Source organism: Sapajus apella, unplaced genomic scaffold (genome assembly GCF_009761245.1).
Source record: "Sapajus apella isolate SASKATOON/1434 unplaced genomic scaffold, GSC_monkey_1.0 scaffold220, whole genome shotgun sequence".
Lineage (NCBI taxonomy): Eukaryota > Metazoa > Chordata > Mammalia > Primates > Cebidae > Sapajus > Sapajus apella.
This window is the reverse complement of record NW_022437160.1, coordinates 410,015-425,543: the sequence shown is the minus strand read 5'-3', so window position 1 is coordinate 425,543 and position 15,529 is coordinate 410,015. Positions and strand designations below refer to the sequence as shown.

Below are 15,529 nucleotides of genomic sequence, written 5' to 3'. Positions count from 1 at the left end.
TTTTTGGAAAAAAAAAAAAAATTTTTTTTGAGGCGGAGTTTCGCTCTTGTTACCTAGGCTGGAGTGCAATGGTGAGATCTTAGCTCACCACAACCTCCACCTTCCAGGTTCAAGTGATTCCCCTGCCTCAGCGTCCCGAGTAGCTGGGATTACAGGCATGCGTCACCATGCCTGGCTAATTGTGTATTTTTAGTAGAACTGGGGTTTCTCCATGTTGGTCAGGCTGCTCTTAAACTCCCGACCTCAGGTGATCCACCTGCCTCGGCCTCCCAAAGTGCTGAGATTACAGGTGTGCACCACTGCGTCTGGCCAGTGTTTTGAATTTTTGTAGAGACAGGATCTCCCTCTGTTGCCCAGGCTGGTCTTGAACTCCTGGGCTTAAGGGATCCTCCCGCCTCAGTCTCCCAAAGTGTTGGGATTATAGGCATGAGCCACTGCGCCCAGCCTGGAAGCCCTTCTATAAGTGATCTCAGACCTTCTCTCCAGGCAGGTGTCAATAGCTTTCTCCCCACTTCCCAGACAGGGCAGCTGAGGCCAAGAATTCAGGGGCTTTCCAGCAGTTACACAGCTTCAGGGTCCTTTCTCCTTTTCCTCCTCCCTGTCCCCTCTTGTGTGACTTAGGCTCTGTGTTTGAATCTCAGCCTCTTTGCTCAATGTCTCTGCCTTTCTTTCTCCCAGGGCCCCAAGCTCAGTTACTGTGTCCCCTGCCTCTCAATCTCACTGGGTTTCTGTCCCCCTTTCTCTCTGCGTCATTCCTTGGTACATATTATCTGGTGCCATGGCCACTGTGGGTTAAATGCAAGGTACATGATTTGGCAATAAGCAAACTTCTTCCTACATTTGTCTTTCTCTAGCGAGCTCTGTCCCTATCTCCTAATGCATATATCTTTCTCTCTATGCAATTCTATTTCTGAGTTTCCTGATGATACTTGCCTTTCTTTCAATTTCACCATGTATTTGCCTCTGTGTGTCTGTCAATATCTTCACTTTCTCAGTTCGTCTCAGCCCCTGAGCTTCCAGTATTCTCTCCCTCCCTCACCTTTGACCTAGAACTACCGTCCCCATCTCTCTTTGTCTCTGTCTTGCCATGTGACTGGGTCATTCACTGGGCAGATAGATGTTTATCTCATGCTGCAGCCTCCACTCTGGTTTGAGCCTGAGGTAAATAAGTCTGTGAATTAATAAGCCTCTCCTTCCCGGCTTCCATTCCAGAAGTGTCTGTCTCCATCTGTCTCCGTGTCTGTCATTTTCCGGGTGTTCTTGTATTTTTACCTTGAACATTCTCAATCCCACTGTTTTGCTCTCTTGTTTCTATCTCTGCAGTTCTCTGTGTCTCTCTGACTTTGTAATTGTCTGAAAAATAACCCCCCACTCTGCCTCTCCTCCTAGCTCTCTTATTGCCTCATGCAGCTTTTCCGGGTCTCTGCTTTGCTCTGTGTCTGGATCTCTGGGCCTATGTTATTTGTGTTAGGGTCTCTGTCTTTGCTTCTAAAGACCTCCTCCCCCGCGCCCTTTTTCTTTTGTGAATTCAATGGATGGGACAGGCCCACTTTCCCTTAACAAAGATGGCGACAGCGGCGCTGTCTATGGGGCCGCGACGTTGTCTCTGCTGCGCGTCTGCCCTCACCTACGATGGCGGTCAGCCCCTCGAAGGGCGAGGCCCCGCCCAGTTCTCGGCCTCTCGCGCGGCCGGTCCCTGCGCCAAGCTGGGGAGCTGGCTGGCCCCACCCCCCACTCCCTTGTATTGGTGCGGCTCAGGCCGGCTGCACGGCCATTGGCTGATCGAGTGCACACCCTCCCCCCCCTCCCACCCCGGGTCTGATGGGGGCGGTTGATGCTGACTTGCGGGGCCGCCTGGAGGAGGACCCGGCGTGTGAGGAGGGTGCGGGGGTTGGGGCAGGGACCGGAGTCTAGGGGACTGAGGGACCAAGAGGAACAGAAACGCAGGCCCGGGGCTTCGGCACCAGGGTGGGAGATGGAAATGGAAAACCTGGGCCAGGACTGAACCCAGGCCTGGGACTGGGTTCTGGAAATAGAGTGGAGATGGCGGTTCGAGGGCCCAGGGCCAGACACGCAGGCCTATGGACTGGGGACCAATGGATGGAGATTCAGGTCCAGGTGTCGGGGACCCAGGGACAGAAGACCCAGGTCCAGTACTGGAGAACGTTTAGGGCTCTGTGCTTGAGCCTGATTTGAGGTTCCCATAATAAGGCCAGGGCAGGTTTGGCGGTGAAGCAGACACCCTGGGCCCGAGGGAACCGCGCGGGGCAGGGGGGCAGGTGTAGTTCCTAAGGGTGAGTCCACAGGCGGGGATGTGTCCCGCTGGGCCTGGGGAATGCGAGGGGCGGGGCGGGGCGGGGCAGTGGGGAACAAAGGTGAGCAGAAAAGAGGAGGAGGCAGAAGCCGGGCAGAGGGCAGGGAGAGGGCCTGTGGGGAAGGGACCTCAGTCCCGGCTCCCACCCGCTCCCTGGAGAGCAGGCGGCCAGACACCCAGGTCAGTGCTCAGGGACCAGCCCTTGCCCCCTGCCCCTTGCAGTTGCTCGCATGTAGCTCCTCTCGGACTCTGCAGTCCCTCTGTCACATCCCTTCGCTCCAGCCGTTCCCATGCCTGCTTCCTATCCCTGCTATTAGCCGTTCCCATGCCTGCTTCCTATCCCTGCTATTTGCTCTCGCTTCCAGCTCTGTCTTGCCTTTCTCTTTGGAGTGAGAAACGCCTATTCTTCTCAGTACCTTTCATCAGCCTGGGTTTCACCTCATTGACCCTGTCTGTCTCCTCTTAGTGTTTCTCTGGCTCTCAGACCGTATCTCTGTCGCATTTGTGATTGTTTCACTGCAGCTACCCTCTGCACCTGGAGATAACTCTGCTGGTGACGGGGGACCGGGTGGGGGGTGTCTTTCAGTCTTTGCATGTCTGTTTCTGCATATCCAATCCCACTATCCATTCCTCTTCCTGTGCCTTCTTTTTCTCCAAAGCCCTTTATCATCACCCAACCCCCTGTGTATTTCAAACCTTCCTCTGGTTTATCTGTTCCTATGAAGGCGAGGATTTGGGGCTGTTTTATCCCCTGCTGTGTTTGCTAGGTGTAGCACTGTGATTGACACATAGAGGGTACTGAATACTTCCTAGGGAATAAATGGTTGAATGTTTGCATGCCCGGCCCCCGCCGGGATGCTGGCCTTCCTACCCAGCTGGCCTCTGTCCCTCATCCTCGAGGTCTGCCTGCACCTGCCTGAGCCTGTCTGTCTCTGGTGCTCCTGTCTCACCTGCCACCGCCCCTTATTGTCTCCTCCTGTCCACAGGCCCTCCTCTCCCCTCCCCCTGCTATGGGGTCCTCAGTTCTCACCCCTTCCTTCCTCCCTTCCCACAGAGGCCGGACCAGGAGCTGACTGGGAGCTGGGGCCACAGGCCTAGGAGCACCCTGGTCAGGGCTAAGGCCATGGCCCCGCCACCACCGCCACTGGCTGCCAGCACCCCGCTCCTCCATGGCGAGTTCGGCTCCTACCCAGCCCGAGGCCCACGCTATGCCCTCACCCTCACGTCACAGGCCCTGCATATACAGCGGCTGCGCCCCAAACCTGAAGCCAGGCCCCGGGGTGGCCTGGTCCCATTGGCCGAGGTCTCAGGCTGCTGCACCCTGCGAAGCCGCAGCCCCTCGGACTCAGCGGCCTACTTCTGCATCTACACATATCCTCGGGGCCGGCTTGGGGGCCGGCGCAGAGCCACCCGCACCTTCCGGGCAGATGGGGCTGCCACCTACGAAGAGAACCGTGCCGAGGCCCAGCGCTGGGCCATCGCCCTCACATGTCTGCTCCGAGGACTGCCGCTGCCTGGGGATGGGGGTGAGGCGCTGGGCAGCTGCTCTGTCCTGGGGCCACCTTGGTGTCTCTGCAGAATTTCCTCTATGGGCAGCTGTGTCTTTGTTTTCCTGTCTGAGTGATGTATCTCTGTGGATCCATTCAGAGTGATACACAGGGATGGGCTACAGAAGGAACAAAAACACAGGCAGAGGCTGGGCAGTGGCTCATGCCTGTAATCCCAGCACTTTGGGAGGCCTAGACAGGCGGATCACCTGAGGTCAGGAGTTCAAGACCAGCCTGGCTAACATGGTGAAACCCCGTTTCTACTAAAAATACAAAAATTAGCTGGGCATGGTGGTGCGTGCCTATAATCCCAGCTACTCAGGAGGCTAAGGCAGGAGAATTGCTTGAACCCAGGAGGCGGAGGTTGCAGTAAGCCGAGATCGTGCCATTGCACTCCAGCATGGGTGACAAGAGCGACACTCTGTCTCAAAAGAAAAACAAAAAACAAAAAAAAAAACAAAGGCAGAGGCTGGGTGCAGTGGCTCACACCTGTAATCCCAGCACTTTGGGAAGCCGAGCCGGGTAGATCACCTGAGGTCGAGAGTTCAAGACCAGCCTGGCCAACATCGTGAAACCCCGTCTCTACTAAAAATACAAAAATTAGCTGGGTGTTGTGACAGATGCCTGTAATCCCAGCTACTCAGGAGGCTGAGGCAGGAGAATCAGGAGATGGAGTTTGCAGTAAGCCAAGATTGCACCATTGCCCTCCAGCCTAGGCAACAAGAGTGAAACTCTGCCACAAAAAACAAAACACAGGCAGAGAAAAATGATTTGCACCTGCTGCTCTCTTGCTAGATTTATGTTTCTGTTCCTACCCTCTTCCCCCTTGGTGGGTCTTGACCACAGGTGAGTCAGGGCTTCCAGGCTGGTGAGAGAAGCAGCCTGAGACAGGACCAGGCACCACTCAGAGTGATGAGTGCCAACAGAGATCTCCTAGTACATCTCTGGAATTCAGAGGTGGCACCTAATCCGGCCTAGGGCCCCTAAGGGCTGGAAGTAACCTGATCCTATCCTGGGTAACAGGTGTTCGGGGTGAGGAAAGTAGGAACCACAGCTTCCATGACCACCTCCCACACATGGGGACAAAGGGCATTTGGTTTCACATCCAAGCTCTGCCTTTGTCTCAGCACCTGGGCTGTGGGGCAGGGCTGTACACCTAGACCTGGCCAGATGAGGGCTGGGAGAAAAGTCCTGGCAGGTTCCAGGTGCCAGCACTCCAGTTTCGTTGGGGGCTGTTTGAAGGGACTGTTTACATGGTGGGGGGCGTGGGTCGCTGGCCTTTGCAGACTCTAAGCTCTCTCCACAGAGATCACCCCTGACCTGCTACCTCGGCCGCCTCGGTTGCTCCTATTGGTCAATCCTTTTGGGGGGCGGGGCCTGGCCTGGCAGTGGTGTAAGAACTACGTGCTGCCCATGATCTCTGAAGCTGGGCTGTCCTTCAACCTCATCCAGACAGGTAAGGTCCAGTGAGAATGGGAGTTGGGGGCTGGGACAACTGAGTCCTACGGGAGTGAAGTGATGAGTGGGACTCCTAGGTCTGTGGGGCTGGGGTGGGACAGCCTGCCTAACGGCTTGGTATCCCACTTCAGAACGACAGAACCACGCCCGGGAGCTGGTGCAGGGGCTGCGCCTGAGTGAGTGGGATGGCATCGTCACGGTCTCGGGAGACGGGCTGCTCTTTGAGGTAGAGCAGGAGCACCCTGCCCCTAGCCCTGGGTCCTGGGGGACTGCAGAGGCTGCCACCAGAACCCAGGCTTCTGGTCTCCCACCCTCCAGGTGCTGAACGGGCTCCTAGATCGCTCTGACTGGGAGGAAGCTGTGAAGATGCCTGTGGGCATCCTCCCCTGCGGCTCGGGCAATGCGTTGGCTGGAGCAGTGAACCAGCATGGGGGGTAGGTTGAGGGTACCACGAAGGGAGGGATGAGCTCCTCCTGGGGTGATTGGGGCCCCTGCATCTCCTACTCAGCCAAACCCACAGTCAGTCGAAGTAAATCAGCCTGCCTGTGGGATGCCTCACCCCACCTCCTGGACATTTTTGCCTATCTGGTTCCCAGCTGTATCCCTAAGTGTCTAGAACGCTGCCTGGCATGGGAGGCACTCAGTGAATGTGTAGGGAGCAAATGAAAGGGATGACCAGGAACCTGGTCCCATAAGCAGTTGCCTGGAGGTGGCCCCGTGGCTGTGGTGGGCCCAGGCCATGGCCTCTGGTCTCACTGCCACCTGCTTCCCTGCCTGTCTCTCCCCGACCCCTGTTTGCTCCTTCCCTCTGTGTGTCCGTCTATCTTGGGCTGTGAAGGTTTGAGCCGGCCCTGGGCCTTGACCTGCTGCTCAACTGCTCACTGTTGCTCTGCCGGGGCGGTGGCCATCCTCTGGACCTGCTCTCCGTGACGCTGGCCTCAGGTTCCCGCTGTTTCTCCTTCCTGTCTGTGGCCTGGGGCTTCGTGTCTGATGTGGATATTCAGAGCGAGCGCTTCAGGGCTCTGGGCAGTGTCCGCTTCACACTGGGCACAATGCTGGGCCTTGCCACGCTGCATACCTACCGCGGACGCCTTTCCTACCTCCCTGCCACTGTGGAACCCTCTTCGCCCGCCCCTGCCCATGGCCTGCTCCGTGCCAAGTCGGAGCTGACCCTGACCCCAGACCCAGCCCCGCCCATGGCCCACTCACCCCTGCATCGCTCTGTGTCTGACCTGCCCCTTCCCCTGCCCCAGCCTGCCCTGGCCTCCCCTGGCTCTCCGGAACCCCTGCCTATCCTGTCCCTCAATGGTGGGGGTCCAGAGCTGGCTGGGGACTGGGGTGGGGCTGGGGATGCTCCACTCTCCCCGGACCCACTGCTGTCTTCACCTCCTGGCTCTCCCAAGGCAGCTCTACTCTCGCCCGTCGCCAAGGGACCCCCTGTTATTCCCCCATCCTCTGGGCTCCCACCTCCCACCCCTGATGCCCGGGTATCGGCCTCCACCTGCGGCCCGCCCGACCACCTGCTGCCTCCACTGGGCTCCCCACTGCCTCCAGACTGGGTGACGCTGGAGGAAGACTTTGTGCTTATGTTGGCCATCTCGCCCAGCCACCTGGGCGCTGACATGGTGGCAGCTCCACACGCGCGCTTCAATGACGGCCTGGTGCACCTATGCTGGGTGCGTAGCGGCATCTCGCGGACTGCGCTGCTGCGCCTTTTCCTGGCCATGGAGCGTGGTAGCCACTTCAGCCTGGGCTGTCCGCAGCTGGGCTACGCCGCGGCCCGTGCCTTCCGCCTAGAGCCGCTTACGCCACGCGGCGTGCTCACGGTGGACGGGGAGCAGGTGGAGTATGGCCCGCTACAGGCGCAGATGCACCCTGGCCTCGGTACACTACTCACTGGGCCTCCTGGCTGCCTGGGGCGGGAGCCCTGAAACTAACGAAGCTTGTCACCCGCCGGGGGCGGGGCTTACATTCCAAGGGGGCGCAGCCTGAGCTAGGGGGTGTTGCCTGGCTGCTAGAGTGGTGGTGACAACCCCAAGTGCAAGGGCCCTGGCCCGGTCTCAGAATTGCGCCCGCTTTCTTGGGACCAGACGTGATGCGGGAGGGTGGGCGTCGTCACGGTGAGAGAGAAATAGGCTCGTCCCGAGGGTAGTGCCTGACCAATGAGGGCGGGGCCTGGCGTCTGAGCTCGGGCCGCCCTTACAGGGCGGGGCCCAGTCTAGACGCTTGCCACCTGCTCCCACCCAGCCAGGATGGCTGAGGGCGGAGCCTGTTTTACGCGTCGCCCAATGACAGGACCTGGAATGTACGGGTTGGGGTAGGCCTTACTGAGTCGGCCGGTCAGGGCCCGCAGTCTCGCCCCATCCACTCCGGTGCCTCCATTTAGCTGGCCAATCAGCCCAGGAGGGGCAGGTTCCCTCGGGCCGGCGCTAGGATTTGCACTAAAGTTCCTCCCCCCGCGGGTGGGGGCGGGGAAATTCATATCCCCTGTTCGTCTCAAGTGCGTACCCCCATCCCCAGTCTAAAAAGCAATTGAAAAGGTCTATGCAATAAAGGCAGTCGCTTCATCCCTCTCATACCTGCCTTTCCTCCATCCGACAGCCCGCGGGGGGGGCTCAGACTCCAGCACTTCCTGCAGCGCCTGCCCTCTATGGACGGCAGCCCGGAGCTGCCCACGGGCTGTAGCCAGTATGCCAGGGAGCTGCCCTCCTCTTCCACAACAGCTGGCTCTGGGGTTCTCAAGATTTATTCAGGATCGTGTTAACGGAGGCGGTGGGAGGATGGGCTCCCTGACGTGCCGGGGACACACACAGAGGACCTTCCCCGCCCCCGCGAGGGAGGGGGAAGGCTTGCTTTTTCTTAAAAATATAAATGTATTTATCTGCATCATCATGTCCCTGGGGCACCCAGCTGGCCCGCCCGTGGGCCACAGGGCAGGGAGGGAACTAGGCGTAAGTCTCAGCCAGGCGGATGACAGCTCCGCCAGGTGGGGGTGTGGGGCAGCCTCACAGGGCCCCGTGCTGGGCCTGGTATCGGGACAGCACAGCGCGGTAATGGGACAGCTCCTGGCGCACTGCCACCACTTCCTGCCGCAGCAGGGCGTTCTCCTTCTCCAGGAAGGCCGCCCGCACCGAAATCTGGTTCTCCTTGAGCCGTCGGGCATCCCGGGACCGCTTGGCTGCCTCATTGTTCTTGTATCGCCGGCTCCAGTATTTCTCGTCCTGGGGGAGAAGCGGGGAGGGCACTGAGGTCCAGAGGGACCCATGTCCCAGCAAGAGGGGAAGGGAGCCCCAGCAGTGGGACCTAAACCATGCAGCATCTCCTCTGGGATAGGAATCCAAGGGTCTGCCTTTCTAGGGCCCTGGTTGCTAAACAGATTGGGCCCCTAGCAACAGTAAAGGCATGAGATAGACCCGCACCCTCAAGCAACTGGGCTTCAAGTCTCCACTGTGAAAAGCAGACCCCAGCCTTCCCCACATGATAAAGGGCCTGCAGTTAGCTCCTGGTTGCTAAGGATGCTTGTTCCCTAGCAACAAGGCCTTCATGGTCTGAGGGCTTCTCCCAGTGAAAAGCACTGCCCTGCACATCACCTTTCCAGATCCTGGTTGCTAAGGAAAGCGTGGTGCCCTGGTGATAGGGTTTGGTGTCCCATAATAATCCTCCCAGAGCTGGGCCCCTTCTGACCTGGTTGCCAAGGCAACCTCATCCATCCTCAGCAAACAAAAGTGAGGTCTAAGTGGTTTCAATGACTGGCCCGTCTCTGACCTTGAACTGAGACCAGAAAACAGCCTCCTCCCCAACAGGACCTGACTGAGAGAAGAGGTGTCCCTCAGGAAAGGAGACTACCCTGGGACCTCCCCAGAGGATTATACCTGAAGTCCTCCCATCCTGGAAGTTGCTTCCTAAGGAGGACTACTCCTTAGTAACCAAGGACCACTTGGCTCAGAAAGATGCTTCCCCCTCCACCATTTAATGAAAGCTGAGTTCCTGTTTGTGAGGTTAAATCCAGTCCCTAGCAACAGAACCCTCTAGCAGGAGAAACCATTGGTGTAGATTTGACTTATAGGCTTGTCTTAGCTGCTTCAGGAGCTATGTCTTACACAAGGGCATGGCAAAGTCTTGTTTTTGAGATGGAGTCAGGCTCTGTCACCCAGGCTGGAGGGCAGTGGTGTGATCTCAGCTCACTGCAACCTCCACCTCCTGGGTTCAAGTGATTCTCCTGCCTCAGCCTCCTGAGTAGCTGGGAATACAGGTGCCTGCTACCATGCCCTGCGAATTTTTTTTTTTTGAGATAGAGTCTTGCTCTGTCACCCAGGCTACAGTGCAGTGTTGTGATCTCAGCGCAATGCAACCTCTGCCTCCCAGGTTCAAGCAATTCTCCTGCCTCAGCCTTCTGAGTAGCTGGAATGACAGGTGCCCACTACCAAGCCCGGCTAATTTTTTGTAATTTTAGTAGAGACAGGGTTTCACTGTGTTAGCCAGGATGGCCTTGATCTGACCTCATGATCCACCCACCTCAGCCTCCCAAAGTGCTGGGATTTCAGGCATAAGCCACCCCACCTGGACTGGTTTTTTTGTTTTTTTTTTTTTTTTGAGACAAAGCCTCACTCTGTTGCCAGGCTGGAGATTGTGCAGTGGCGCAATCTTGGCTCACTGCACCCTCCACCTCTCGGGTTCAAGCGATTCTCCTGCCTCGTCCTCCCGAGTAGCTGGGACTACAGGCACGCATCATCATGCCCAACTATAATTTTTGTATTTTTAGTAGAGATGGAGTTTCACCATGTTGGCCAGGATGGTCTCGATCTCCTGACCTCATGATCCGCCCACCTCAGCCTCCCAAAGTGCTGGATTACAGGCATAAGCCATCACGCCTGGCCAGGAATGACAGTCTTATAACAGAAGCCCAAGCAACTCTTCCCAGGGAAGACTCCCATAATGGCAAAAAACAAAATAATGTAAAGATGCTATCACTGCTCAAATCACACCATGTCAGAAAGTGGCCCTGACCGCTAACAGAAGCCCTAAGTCTCCCACCAGTGAGAAGTCCAGGCCCAGGAAACAAGACTTAAAGGGGCTGGCAGAGTCTGCCTCCTAGCCAAACGCCATCACACTAAAGGAAGCCCCACACCAGAGATCAAAGGCTTGCTGAGTAAGGAGAGACAGGCCACAGGCTGATATCCCATTGCCAAGGAAGACTGTCCTTCACAGTTGTGCCTGGTGGAGCCTGAGACCTGTCCCACTGAGGGTGCTGGACCCAAGTAATAGGAGATGCTTCAAGTCTCTATAAGGAGACCTAGCAGAGCTGGCTGAGTCAGCACCCCACAGTGACACTGTCTTTTGTTTTAAGACAGGGTCTTACTCTGTCGCCCAGGCTGGAATGCAGTGGTGCGATCTTGGCTCACTGCAGCCTCAACCTCCCAGGCACAAGCAATCCTCCCACCTCAGCCTCCGGAGTAGCTGATAGAAATGGGGTTTTGCCATGTTGCCCAGGCTGGTCTTGAACTCCTGAGCTCAAGCGATCCTCCTGCCTCAGCCCCGAAAAGTGCTGCGATTATCTGAGTGAGGCCCCTCACCCAGCTGACACAGTCTTCATAAATCTTAGGCCCCTGCCCCTGTGCTCCGTGGCCAAGGAGGTCTAATCCGTGGGTGCAGGCCAGGAGAGGCTGAGCACTAATCCCAGGGAGAAGCCCAGGCCTGACTGTGAGAAAGGGCGCCTCCCTGGCTGTGGAGCATGTCTCTAGCCAAGCCTGTCCCACATCCAGCACTGCTCACCTTCTGCTCTTCTGGCACCTGGATTTTCCTTGCCTTCTTCATGATTGGCTGGGGCTTAAGTTCCTCCTCTGAGAAGCGATGTCTCCGAGGGTCAAAGGTCTCATGGCCAGGAATGCTTGATAGGGCAAGATCAGCTGGGTCGGGTTCAAAGGTCATCAGCACCTCCACGGTGTCTGGGTCCACAGGGCTGGGTGTGTCCCGAGAGGTCAGGCCTTGGGGAAACAGTACGTGTCAGCTGAGTGTGTATTTATTTTAGGGAGAGGGTTTCCAGAAGCTTCCTCTTGCTCAGGTATTGTAGCCACATGCAAAGCCTTTCTGGGATCTAGCATAAATTCGGCCAGGGATTAAACTCCCTAATATAAAATATCAAGGTTCCCTTGGTCGAGTGTGGTGGCCCATGCCTGTAATCCCAGCACTCTGGGAGGCTGAGGCAGGCAGACCACCTGAGGTCAGGAGTTTGAGATCAGCATCAACATGGGGAAATCCTCATCTCTACTAAAAATACAAATATTAGCCGAGTATAGTGGCAGGCGCCTGTAATCCCAGCTACTAGGGAGGCTGAGGCAGGAGAATTGCTTGAGCTTGGGAGGTGGAGGTTGCAGTGAGCTGAGATCGCACCACTGTGCTCCAGCCTGGGCAACAGAGCGAGATTGTCTCCAAAAAAAAAGAAAAATGAAGGTTTCTCTAAGCCATAAAGATGCTTAGAGATCATGGAGCCATATCTACCTTTACTAACAAGGAAACTGAGTCCCAGTCATAAATGACGCCCTAGGTAACCCATGAATCACGGCTATGGCTTCTAAAACCTCAGGACTTAAGATACACTGTGTTTGTTTGTTAGTTCAGTCTGCCATGAATCCTACTTACCAAATCCACGACCTAAGCTTAGACCCCAGGCTGTCCAGAGAAAAAGAATCTACTGCACTTTAAAGTTCTCAAGTTAAGAGTCTAAGAGCTACTCGTTGAGAAGAGTTAGGGAAGAGGAGGAGAAGCTGCTCTAAGGTTCCAGAAGGTTGGTTCGAAAGAAGGCGCCTGTACCTTTAAGCGCCAGCCAGCCGGGGCCAGCTGAGGACACAGGTTCAGGGCCGAGTCACGTGCTGACGCCTGCTTCCCTCCTCCTCCCTTCCTCCAAGGCCCCCCCTGCCACCGGAGCCCTCACGTTCCCCCGGCCCCGCCCCCTCGCGCGTGAAGGCGCCTGCGCGAAGCGCAGAGGCGGGAGGGGAGGGCTCACGTGGCGCAGGAATGTGCGGCTGTGGAGGGTTGGGCCCTGGTTCGGCCCGGAGGTCGGACCTGGGGCAGGTGTTCCCAGGAATCCCCAACCTGCAGTCGGTCACTGGAAACCTCAGCGTGCTCAAAGGGAAACATCTTTCCTCTTAGCTCCAACCTCCAAAGATCCCAACCCCCTGATCCCTGGGGAACATCGGCCGCCTGGATCTTCCCAAGCCCCCAACCACTAGGGTACCCACGATTCTGGGGTCCCAGGCCTCTCCTCGCCCGGGAATATAGGAAGCTCGGTCCTAGCCCCAACTGGAGGATCCAGAAATAAGATCCCTAATGTTTTCCCTTCTGAAGAACTCTGGGACCCGGGGCTGCAGCACGCCCCACTGGGGGACCCAGGAACCTGGGTTGCCAAGTGCCAAGACTTGTGTTCTGGGACAACAGAAGTCTGCGCCCCTCCTTTGCCTTTGCCCCTGTAAAGGACCCAGGGGCTCCAGTCCTATCCCAGTTCCATCGATATGGACCCAGATTCTGGGGTCAGTTCACTCTCCAGTAAATAACTCTGGTGTTCTGGACTTCCAGTTGTGGCTTCACGAGTATCCATATCCTGTATCGCCACGTCCCACAGAAAAACCCACAAAATCTCATTGGGGAGGCTTCCAGGAATTTAGGGTCCCAAGTCCCTCCTCCCCTATAGATCCAGAAGACGAAGTCCCTGACCCATTAAGAGACACAGAATCCAGGCCCCTGCCACGACACCTCTGGACAAGTGGACAGAGAATTCGAGGCTGCAGCTGGGTCCCACGGTCCCAGCCCCCAGCGTCGCACAGCCCCGCCCCCCGAGTCCAAGCCCCGCCCCGTGAGGACCCGCCCCGCCCCCCTCGCCGCACCTGCGCGGTGGCCGCTGGCGGCCCCGAGGGCAGCCCGGGCGGGGGCGTGCCCAGGAGAGGAGTGGGGGGAAGCTGAGCCGCAGGAGCCAGGCCCTGGGGAGGGTGCGGGCGTCCGCGCGGGCGACGGCTCCGGCGACGGGCCACCGGGGGCCGGCGGGCTGGGCGGGAGCCCGTGCTCCAGCAGGAAGGCGTCCAGGTCCACGTACTCCACATCGCCGAACGGCAGCGTGCGCTCCCACAGCAGTGGCGCCAACAGACCCGGGCCGGGGACCGCCCCCGGGCGACCCCGCGGGGACCCGCCGCCCACCACCGCCCCAGCCGGGGCATCCGCCGGGCCCGCAGTCTCCAGGCCCGGTCCAGGGGTGGTGGCTGCGGGCAGGGCCGCCTTGCGCTCCTTTTCCTTCAGGAGACCTGCGGGCCGGGAAAGACGGGATAGGATGAGAGTGAGGTGGGGAGATTGAGGTGGCGAAGAGACCCAGAGTCCGAGAGGCACAGGGAGGAGATCCAGAGAAAGAGGGGACGGGGGGGTCGAAGGGGAGAGACGGGAGAGGAAGGGATGGAGACGCAGAGTGGGAGAGAGACCCAGAAAGAACGGAGACGGGGGCGGTAGACAGGTGGACAGATTCACAAAGATGGGGACAGAAGCCCGGAAAGTGATAGAGATACAGAAAAACAGCGACCCAGAGAAAGCGGGACGGAAGTTCAGGAATAGAGGGGCAGGGACAGGGTAGGTGGTGGGTTGGTCAGGTGAGAGAAAAATGACAGCTCTGTAATTCCACTGTAAATACCCAACCCTCCCATCCCCTGCGCGCTGTACCCCCTTCCCCCTCCCCCACCATCTGTAAGGGGCAGTAAGGGGCTCTATTCCTGGGGCACATTCCTCTTCCCTAGACTCCATGTGACCCCATGACGCCCCGCCCAAGCCCGTGTCACCACCGTGTGAGCACCCGACACACCCCCTCCCTGGGACCCCAGGGGTCCAGGCTCCCGGACCAAAGAGAAGAGGAAGCTGGGAACTGAGGGAGGAGGACGTTGGGGACCTTGGTGCCTGGGTCCTCAGGGTGGACGGGCTTCAGAGCCAGCGCTTTTGGGTCCTGGGCGCTGAGGGGTCCAGGGACTTAAACACCTGAGTAATTTAGTAATTAAGGTTGGGAAGATGGACCCCCCGCCCCCCACGTCACGGCACTTGAGTCCCTAAGGGGATGGGGTGTCCAAACTGGGTGAGATGGGGGTTAGAACTCACAGCTGGCCGGTTCTTTGGGCTTGCTGGTCCCCTGCAGAAGGCTCCGCAGCCCAAGCAGAGCTCCCCCGCCGGGAGGGGTCCCGGCCGGGCCGCCCAGCAGCAGAGGGGCCGGGGTCCTGTCGCTCACAGGCCGCGCCATCGCCTGGCACCTGCCCCCAGGCTCACGGGCTCATGGAGAGGCGAAGGGCTGGCCTGCCAGTCACCGGCACACTCCAGTGGTTTGGACGAGTGTCTGCCCAGGGGCGGGCGAATGTATCCTGCAAGCCACCAGTATCCAGAACGCTGCAAATCCTAGGAGCGACGGGGATTTGAGGTCCTTGGTGCAGAAACGTGCAACTCAAAAGAGGGTGCCCACGGGAGATCATGCAGTCTGGCAGAGGGGCGTCCAAATCAAGCGGCCGGCTCTTTGCAACGAGGGTGCGAGGGGACCCAAGGCGCTCCTTCTACAAGGTGGGCGAGCCTGGCTCTTGCAAAATCTGCAGCTCTCGCAACCGAAGGCGCTTTGCAATCTGCACCGAGAGGTGTGCACGGAGGGGCGGAGGAGGGGGCAGGAGGAGGCGGCCTCCTTGAGGCGTGGCCAAAGCAAACTTCTTTCGCGGAAAAAAAAAAATCCAAACCAAAACACCCGACGCCACAGTGCGCGCCCCTCCTCCCGGTCTCCGCCCGGCGCGTCCTGCCCCGCCAGCCTCTGTGGGCATGCACCCCAGCCTCGTGCCTCCCTCCGGCTGCAAGCACAGGCCAATCGTTTCCGACCCCTTGAGACGCCCAGCCAATGGGGCTTCCGGATCCGCCAAGGCCCGGGAGGGCGCGTGAGGGGCTCAGCGCGTGAAGTTGCCTTGCCTTTCGGAGGGAGGCGGGACACTGACCTACATTTGCCCAATAGGAGGCGGTGCTGGGGGCGGGACCGTGACCCAGTTTGGGCCAATGAGGCAGGCGGGAGGGGGAAGCACATGGCTCTGCTCGTGCTGCCTGATGGTGGGGGGGTGGAGGGGTGATGGGGGAAGAAGGGCGCTGCTTAAAGGGGCCGCTGTCCTAACGATGGTTTTGAGACGCAGGAAGCCAAAACACCGGGTAGCGGGGGCTTAGA

The 15,529-nt window shown here is 58.4% G+C and overlaps 2 protein-coding genes across 11 annotated transcripts in view; one reads left to right on the top strand and one right to left on the bottom strand.

The window, feature by feature from the left end:
* SPHK2 (sphingosine kinase 2) overlaps window positions 1–7,895 on the top strand; it is a 9,936-nt gene extending 2,041 nt beyond the window's left edge. For 6 of the 9 annotated variants that reach the window (XM_032270981.1, XM_032270980.1, XM_032270983.1 and 3 more), the window contains exons 3-7: window positions 3,369–3,840; window positions 5,168–5,317; window positions 5,451–5,545; window positions 5,638–5,753; window positions 6,158–7,895. In XM_032270981.1, coding sequence (XP_032126872.1) covers window positions 3,369–3,840; window positions 5,168–5,317; window positions 5,451–5,545; window positions 5,638–5,753; window positions 6,158–7,250 — 1,926 coding nt within the window. In that variant the 3' untranslated portion in view covers window positions 7,251–7,895. Of the gene's footprint in view, window positions 1–477; window positions 2,495–3,368; window positions 3,841–5,167; window positions 5,318–5,450; window positions 5,546–5,637; window positions 5,754–6,157 lie in introns of those variants that run through there. The other 3 variants (XM_032270986.1, XM_032270979.1, XM_032270978.1) reach the window with 3 other exon arrangements.
* Window positions 7,896–8,047: 152 nt separating this feature from the next.
* Window positions 8,048–15,479, bottom strand: DBP (D-box binding PAR bZIP transcription factor). Of its 2 annotated transcripts, XM_032270996.1 has the most exons (4): window positions 14,443–15,479; window positions 13,200–13,610; window positions 11,092–11,303; window positions 8,048–8,540 (listed from the first exon to the last, which is right to left on the bottom strand). In XM_032270996.1, exons 1-4 carry the CDS (start codon window positions 14,579–14,581, stop codon window positions 8,325–8,327), a joined length of 978 nt encoding a protein of 325 aa, XP_032126887.1. In that variant the 5' UTR covers window positions 14,582–15,479; the 3' UTR covers window positions 8,048–8,324. The 2 variants fall into 2 exon arrangements, with proteins under 2 accessions (XP_032126887.1, XP_032126886.1); XM_032270995.1 differs by lacking the exon at window positions 14,443–15,479 and having other exon boundaries at window positions 8,050–8,540; window positions 13,200–14,381.
* Between the last annotated feature and the right edge of the window lie 50 nt (window positions 15,480–15,529).